The sequence below is a fragment of the Empidonax traillii genome, unplaced genomic scaffold (genome assembly GCF_003031625.1).
Source record: "Empidonax traillii isolate 1590-97213 ecotype Southwest subspecies unplaced genomic scaffold, ASM303162v1 scaffold87:size1256882, whole genome shotgun sequence".
In the NCBI taxonomy this organism is placed as follows: Eukaryota; Metazoa; Chordata; class Aves; order Passeriformes; family Tyrannidae; genus Empidonax; species Empidonax traillii.
In genome coordinates, this window is record NW_020955280.1 from 76,959 (window position 1) to 85,252 (window position 8,294).

The following is an 8,294-nucleotide window of genomic DNA, read 5'->3' on the forward strand; positions in this document are numbered from 1 at the left end:
GAACCCCCTGGGTTCCAGGCCTGCATACACTTCCCGTTGGCCTTTCCGGATCGGCTGTGGGACGGAAAAAGATGTTAGTCTGGGAATCTTTATCTTAGTCCACGCAACACACTGGGAAAAGCACAGCAGAGCAGGTGCAGTGCTGCTGTGTGGTGTGTGCAGAGCACAGGGAGCTGCAGTTCTGCTCCCAAATCCCTGTGGTAGCACCAGGAGCAGGGGCTCCACCCTCAACACCTTTTTCCCTCCATTCCTGGGGGAGCTTGGAGCTTGACTGGATGCTTCTTCAAAGGGTAAATGCTACCAATTGCCAGACCTGGCTCTCCCTCCTTAGCCAGCAGGGAGATGGAAAACACTCCATACCTCATAGTCCGGGTTTGGAACGGGGGGAGGACGCTGCATCTTCTGACCTGCAACAGAGGCACACAGAGGTGATCCCTGGGGTGACACAGCACGAGGGACTCCCACGATGATCCCAGGGCAATGCCATGAACCCACGGGCCAACTTGCATGGCTTTATTAAGAGCTTAGAGCTTTCAAAGAGCCAACTGCTGCCAGGAGCATCTGCCGTGCAGGGCTGGCTCCGGCACAGCAGGGAAAAGGGTTCTTATGGGCAGGAGATTTGGCAAAGCAGCTGCTCCCATGCCATGCACAGAGGCAGATGTGGGAAGCAGGAGGTTGTTTGGTGAGGTTTTGAAAGCTCAGGGAGAGCAGAGGATGCTCCCTCCCAGTGTGGGGGGATTGAGTGCCCAGTGGCCACCACAGAGAGCAGAGATGCCTGAGATGGCCCTTACCTCGTGGCCGAGGGGCAGGACCGGAGCTCGCTCGCCCCTTCCTGCCTTTGCTCAAGTAGTAGACCAGGATCAGCACCCCCAGGGTGATGAGGAGATCCGCAGCGATGATCCCTGTGACCGTCAGGACATCCAGCTCCTCGCAGTTGGCACACACTGCCAGGAGGAGAGAGGGAGGTGCTCAGAGCTGGGCTGCCTTCCCTCCCAGCAGGAACAGCCCAGGCCTCCCTCACCTGCTGACTGCCAGCAGAGACACACAGCTCTGGGTGGCAAGGAGAAAAGAGCAAGCAGAAAGGAAAGGGGAGATTCCTTTTGCCAAAAATGGGCTCTCAGACCCTCACAGATCGGGAAGGGCCTCAGCATCACCACATTCACCTTCAGTCTGTCAGAAGGAAGAACGGTCTTTCTGTAAAAGCACCAAGTGCTAAAGGATTTACTACGTTTTTACGTAATCTGTTCTGTTTTCCTCGTTGTTTGTACTCAGTTTTTACCTTGCTGGAACGTTTTCTCTCTTTGTTTTAAAGAGCCACATAATTCCCAGCACGAACTGCTGTGCAGTTTCTTTCCCTCCCAGCCTGCTGATGGGGAATTTCCCTTAGGAAAGCAGTGGTCCAGAAGACTCAAATATAGAGCGGAACCAGCAGATTTGGTTGTCTAAATGCAGGTATCTGGTGCCATTTGAGACGCCCCAAAGTATTTCCTCTGACCCACGCAGGCTTTAGCCCGTGGACTGAGGGAGCTACACTCACCTCTGGCATTCAGGTACAGGTGATGCCTCTTCCCATCGTTGACAAAACAGCTCAGGTTGGCAGGAGAGCTGTCGTGGTCCGTTATAATGTACTTTCTATCGTTGCTGGTACCTGCTTTTCCCCCATGTGACTCCCACTTTATGTCCCCTTCGATCAAGGGACACGTGATTGTCACCGTGGTGCCCGAAATCTCCACCAGGAATTCTTCACTGGCAGACAGGCCTGCGAGAAAGGAAACCAAACCAAGGGGAAAACTCAAATATCCCAATCTGGTTTTCAGCCCTCAGCAGTGTTAAGTAATTAAGTTTAGCTACTGATATCACACACCTTTCCTACTTCCAGGGTATCCTTTCTGAACTCAGCTGCTAGAAAGAGATGTTTATGGTCCTATATTCATGCTAAAGGCAGTAGAAATCTTCTGTCAGTGGGACAGGATGTTGTTTTGAAGTTAAGCCTTTTCCCTTGGAAGCCATTTTTAACACAGACTAACACAGAATGGAAACTTGAATCATTTTCTGACCCAGTTTAGAAAAAGGGTTCTCACAGCAAGTTGTACACCCCAAACCTGTGCTTTATTATCATGGAGAAAGACCCCTGGAAAATTCTCCCTGGTTTCTGCAGCAAGAACCCTGTGAACTCACTGGAGGATGAGACCCTGACCCTTGATTTTAACTGTAAAACAGTTTATCTACGTGATTTTTCTGTCCTGTATGAAACCACCAGCTCCATGGGAGCTTCCAGAGCTGGAATATTAAAGAAACCGTTTTTAGGAGGTGTGGATGAGACTTGTGATTTCCTTTAAAGACATTTGTCGATAGAAAGTTAGGTAAGTAAAAAATTGTAGATTTGAAATTCCAGACACACAGGACTTGGCTGGAGGGAAGGTGATCTGATGCTTTTTGCTTTATAGAGATGAATTTAAATTTGAAAAAAAAAGAGCAGGGCATTGCTAAACCAGATGTTTTCTACCTTCCCAAAGATTAGCAGTGGGCGTTTGCAGCACATTGTCAGAGTAGTTGTAGTTTTATTGCCCTATGGCTTAAGTAAATTACTTTTCAAACTTATCTCGTTGTTACCGGCTTTTTTTTTTAGAGTCTTTACAGATCCTCTGAACTTCATCCTAAACCAGCTGGTCCATTCAAAAGGGCAAGGTGGAAATTCCCACCACCCAGGGACACCCCACCGAGTCATGGTCACAAAATGGTTTAAGAAAAGTGCGTGGATAAAGCATAAAAACAAAACTAAGACCACAGGACCTCACAGATCTCACTGCATCAAGCTCCATCCCTGCTGCCTGAAGTTTGGAGACTCACCTGCACAGAGCAGGAGCCCCAGGAGAGGCCAGGACAGCTCCAGCCTCATCCTCGTGTTCCTCCTCGTCTTGCTCTTCTCTAGCACATCACAGGAGCATCACTGCGAGGGGGCACGGTGGCTTTTCGAGGCCCACTGCCAGGAAAGAGGCCCAGGATCCTTTCCCAGAAGTGTCACCGGCGGTGCTGGGGGGATCGCTGTTCCCACTGACACAGCGAGCAGCCGAGCAGCCCCGGGACACGTGCGGGGAAATGAGCCCAGGGCAGGAAGTGCAGGGGCTCTAAAGGTCTGCACGGGACGTCACTGAGAGCGAGGGGTGGCTGCTCTGCCAGAGCCTGTCCGAGCCCCGGGAGACATCCTGGAGCTGCCCTGGGAGCAGCAGGGGGAAGGGGATGGGATTGGGTTTGGAAGTGAGTGTTTTTTGGGAGTGTGTCTGAAGTTCAGACTGCTGCAGACAGCCTCACAAAGAATCATGGAATGGTCTGGGTTGGAAGGGGCTGTAAAGATCATCCAGTGCCACCCTCTGCCATGGGCAGGGACACCTTCCACCAGCCCAGGTTGCTCCCAGCGCCGTCCAACCTGGCCTTGGACACTTCCAGGGATGGGGCAGCCACAGCTTCTCTGGGCAACCTGTGCCAGGGCCTGCCCACCCTCACAGGGAGGAATTTCTTCCTAATATCTAATCTAAAGCGACTCTCTCTGTTTGGAGGAGATCCCGCGTGGAAGTGGCCGAGCCCCACTAGAGGGGGCTCCTGCCCCGGCCAGGACCGCTCGGAGGGAACGATCCCTCCAAACCCGGGCTTGGGGCAGGCACAGACCGCCCATGGGATCTCAAGAGTTCCTCTGCTGTGCTGGGAAGACTTTGAGAAACTCATCCTTCATCTCGTTATCGAGAACCTGAAGGAATTTCCATTTCCAGCAGGGATGCTGGCACGGGCACAGTGGGAACATGCTGCCTGGCCACGTCCCTCTGTCCCTCTGGGAAGGCAGCGCTGCTTCAGTGTGGTGAGAATCGTGGGGATTTGGGGGCACGGGTCCAGGGCAGACATTCCAAGTCACCCAAGTCTCTCTCCTTCCCCAGGGCTCCCCACGTCCTGCACCTGGCACACACCTCAGGGGACTCCTTCCCAGAGGCCTGAGGAATGGACCTGGCTTCTCACTCCTTCCCAGAAAGTCACCACTTACTGACTCGGCTGAGCCACCTACAAACACCTTCAGGCAAATTTCCTTTCAGGAGCACAACTACCTCCCCCAAGAGGGGAGTGGTTTCAGGTGGAAGCTGGGAGGAGGAAAGATTGCAACACAAAAGAGCAAAGGAATATGGGAGGGAGAAGAAGTTAATCTGACCATGAGAATCTCCCTGTTCTACACCCAGAAGTGACGGGTGCTGCCGCACCTTCCCACGGGGCCCGGGCAGGGAGTGCTGACTGCAGCACTAACAGCACTCAGCTTGCCTTGCGGGCCAAGCTGGGAGGAAGGAATTTGCCTTGCTGTGCCGGGAAGACTTCGAGAAACCCACCTTCCACCCGGTTTTCGAGAACCTGAAGGGGATTTCTGCCGGCACGTGTTGGACGGGCGTCCCCGATGCGCGGCCGCGCCTGGGCGGGTGCTGTGCTCGTCCTTGGGGCGCAGCTCCCAGGTAAGCAAAGGAATCCTGCCCCTGCCTGGCCCCGGTGCCACCCTGCCTCTCCTCTTCCGATCCCTGACGTTATCACGAAGGCAGAGACCTTTCCCCCCTACTTGTGCCGCGGTTCTTTCTGTCCGGGGTTCGCTGGCAGTGACACGAAACGGTTGAGCCTCTTCACCAACAGGTCTAGGCGTGTTCGAGCTCCTTCTGAGCTCAGGTTACAGCGTCTTTCTCTCTCCTGCCGGGAATCTGAACTTTAGATCAGGACTTTTTTTTTTTTTTTTTTTCCCTTTATTTTGCTACCTTTGTTCCTAAACAATCAGGGATTGTTCAGGAGCCCCGGGCTCGGATCCTTTACACAGCAACAATTCAGGCTGACAGTAAACTCGCTTGAATTTTCAGTGGTTTGTATAAAAACACTGGATTTTCAGATTACCACGTCCTCCTTTCCCAAATGCATCAGCTCACGGATGTAATCTGTCTTGAAAAAAGTACTTCAGATTTATTTCCCACAGTTTCTCTTTTTTTAAGGAGTTTAAAAGATTTGGCACTTAATCTTTGGATGAGAAACATGATCTCTGCCAGTGAAGCTTTTCAAAGCGAATACCGTCAATGTTTTCAAATATTTTCCCCTTTGAGATAAGCGATTATTTGGAAGGAAGTCTTTGGTTATAAATTACTTTCAAATACGTCTTTATTATAAAGCCAGATTTTACAACCTTAGATAGGCTTTCTTGGCTTTAATCGTACTGGGGCAAGTTAACTTCCTAAAGTGACAGGGAATGATTATTAACTTCATATACAATCATAATAATTCACCGGCAATCCTTTGGTTTTCCTATTTTTCATTTTTCTCCTTCCTGTGCCTCGCTGCTCCCCCTCCTGCTGGTTGTCCCTCTCTCAGGGCAGCATCGAGTCAGCGATGCTCACGTATTTTTGAAGCAGCAGCTGTGGTGGTTTGGTTAATAGAGAATGTTTCTTTGACACACTTACCTTGAGGATTTCCTCTAGAGTTCTTCAGCCTGACTATATTTGACTGCAGTTGTCCAGCTGGGCTATTAACCCTCTAACAGGCCCTTCCTACACCAGTAAGAGCAGTTTTCACCGTGCTGTTTATTGTGCTGAAAGTATGAAGAGTATAAAGAAAGTCCTAGCATGGGAAATAGTTGTTTATTGAGTCTCAGCAGTCCAGTTCTAATGGCAGGACTGATTTTCCCAAGAAATCTGCAGCATCGCCCATTCAGGAACTACCTTTGTGCCTGAGACAATTATTTCCAGGGCTAGATAAGGCTCAGACTAAACACTGATAAGGAGCAGTGATGAGTTCACTCCTCGAATCAGTGATCATTCCCTGTGTTTTCCCTGCAGCACTTTGGCTGGCAGCAGCAGTGGAAGTTTACACTTCCGAGGAGGTGGTTGCTGTGAACGGCACAAACCAGCGGCTGAAATGCACCTTCTCCAGCAGCAGCCCCGTCAGCCCCCAGCTCTCCGTGACCTGGAACTTCCAGCCCGAGGACCTGAGCTCCCACGAGCCGGTGAGTGACATCTTGGCTCTCCATTTCAAAAAAAACCCAACAAACCGGTCCCAAGGCCCAGCGCTGGGTGAGCCCGGTGACTGCAGCAGTTCCAGGCACTCACACCTGAGACCCCCAGCCATGGGCACTGGGGCCTTTTCTCTGTCACCCGTGACGATTGATCTGAGCAACGAGGTCTGTTTATAGACCCTGGCTGGAGAACATTCTCGTGCTTGGTTCTGGGTGATCAGGGTTGAAATATTTTGTGGCCTGCTGACACCACAGCCCTGTCTCAGCTGACACCCCGCAGCTGGCGGGACTTGCAGCACACAGGAATCTCCAAGGTCCGTCCCAGCCCAGGCCATTCCGTGTTCCTGTGATTCCTGCAGGTGTTTTACTACCTGAAGGAGCCCTATAACCCGCCCTCGGGGCGGTTCAAGGACCGGGTCACCTGGGATGGGAATGTGGAGCGTAACGACGTGTCCATCGTCATCTGGAACCTGCAGCCCAGCGACAACGGCACCTTCACCTGCCAGGTGACAAACTGGCCAGATGTTTATGGCTCCATTGGGCAGGTGCGGCTCCGGGTTGTGCAGAAAGGTGAGAGGCCAAGAACCACCCCCAGAGGTGTCGGGAACTCGACCAGTTCCCACGTTCGGGAATATTGTGGTAGAAAAAAGGGTTCTAAGTGTAAAGCGTGAGGGTGGTCAACGGATACAAGGGGGGAAAAGGAGCCTAAGGAAAGGTTCTATTCACAGATGGAGGTTCCCAGCTTCCTTCCTCCTACCACAGCACCCCGTGTGCCCCTCTGGTTCATTCCCCTGTCTCTCTCCACTCAGTGAGTTTCTCAGAAATCCATTTCCTGGCCGTGGCCATCGGATCCGCTTCTGTCCTGATGATCATCGTGGTGATGGTTGTGATCATCTGCCGACAGCGTCGCCAGAAAGCGCATCAGAAGAGGGCTGAGGTGTCAGACACTGAGCTGTAAGGACAGAGGAGGGAGGGAAGGGCTCCTGGGAAAGCTGGTCACTTGTGTCCCTGTGGCTCCTTGGAATTACGGGCTTGGCAGCTGCGCCGGGCATCTGCAATGCAAAGCTGCCAACACAATTAGCCATAACTGGCCGAGTGTTTGCAGGCAGAGCAGAGCCCCAGCACGAACCAGCTTTGCAGTCCTCACTTGGCTCTTGCCCTTCACAGTGGCTCCTCACTCCTGTGGTGGTACTTGGCAGGTGGTCACTGTCCCCTGGGCCTGGCACTGTGGTCACAATACATGTAACACACCTGTCTTACCGTGTAACTCCTCCTCTGTGCCATGTGTGACTCTGAGCATCCTGCTGCTCAGGGTATCTGACACTGAGCTGGGCTTTTTTTCTTTTTCCCCCCCCCCTTTCTTTTGCTAACAGTAAAGAAAAGGAGAGCCTGAAGATGAGAGAAGAAATGGAAGCCAGTCCATTAGAAGACTAAAGGTCTAATTGGTGTGTACAATGCAGGTACCCATCTCTAATTAGGGTCTCGGTGTTACTGGGGACTTTCTAAGACAGATTTCCTCAGGTATTTCACTGCTGTTCACAGTCAACAGGCCATGGGTGCCATAAGCAGAAAGAGCTGAGGCCACAAGACACTTCTCCCTAGGGCTGAGGATCATTTGTAGGAAAGCTGTTGTTGCTGCTTCCCACAACATTCCTGCTTTGTGGATAAAGAGGAATGAATTGATTTCCTCTTGCCAGTTTTGAATCTGCTTTTTTATTCATTTAATCTTTATTGTTTAAAAATTGCTGCAGGAAGACTGGAACTGTTTCAAAATTCGCTGGCTTGGCTTAAACGTTTCAGCACAACTTTCACCCGCTCGGTTTCTGAGGTCAGCAGTTGCCTCTGTTATTTTTGTTTTCAGCAATAACCCCTGAGTTAATGAGTGTTTGTTTCTCTTGTAACCTCTCTTCTTAGGTACTTCCAAAGCAGACGGTGAAAGCTTGTAATTTGGGATGTTGGAACAAAGCTGAGTTACAGCGTGGTACCTCTGCTCGACCTGAAATTCTGGCAGGGAAAGAGGGCGACACTGCACGGGGTTGTGAACTCCCTTCAGTAAAGCAAAGCAGGAGGAACTTGCCCCACGAACAAGGAACTTCACCTTCACGGCCTGCGGGACGTGGAGAAAGTGGCTCCGGAGGTGAAAAGACGCCAAAAGATTTGAACAAAGCGCCGGGACGTCTGACCGAGCTGAGGTTTTGGAAGTGTTTGAGCAGATGCACTCTTGCACCTTAAAAATCCCAACGTGCCTTTGTGTTGCCCTGTTTTTCCTCCCTGA

At 51.4% G+C, this 8,294-nt stretch overlaps 2 protein-coding genes across 2 annotated transcripts in view; one reads left to right on the plus strand and one right to left on the minus strand.

The window, feature by feature from the left end:
* The window catches only part of CD3E (CD3e molecule), a 3,801-nt gene extending 717 nt beyond the window's left edge, over nt 1-3,084 (minus strand). Inside the window, exons 1-4 of the mRNA XM_027881328.1 lie at nt 2,851-3,084; nt 1,538-1,759; nt 792-944; nt 361-407 (exon numbers count right to left, since the gene is read on the minus strand). Coding sequence (XP_027737129.1) covers nt 361-407; nt 792-944; nt 1,538-1,759; nt 2,851-2,899 — 471 coding nt within the window. The 5' untranslated portion in view covers nt 2,900-3,084. The remainder of the gene's footprint in view (nt 1-360; nt 408-791; nt 945-1,537; nt 1,760-2,850) is intronic.
* Nucleotides 3,085-4,053: 969 nt separating this feature from the next.
* MPZL2 (myelin protein zero like 2) lies at nt 4,054-7,998 on the plus strand. The gene is made up of 6 exons (XM_027881327.1): nt 4,054-4,487; nt 5,844-6,010; nt 6,379-6,589; nt 6,829-6,973; nt 7,393-7,479; nt 7,934-7,998. The coding sequence occupies exons 1-5, from the start codon at nt 4,433-4,435 to the stop codon at nt 7,451-7,453; spliced, it is 639 nt and encodes a 212-aa protein (XP_027737128.1). The 5' UTR covers nt 4,054-4,432; the 3' UTR covers nt 7,454-7,479; nt 7,934-7,998.
* Nucleotides 7,999-8,294: the final 296 nt, after the last annotated feature.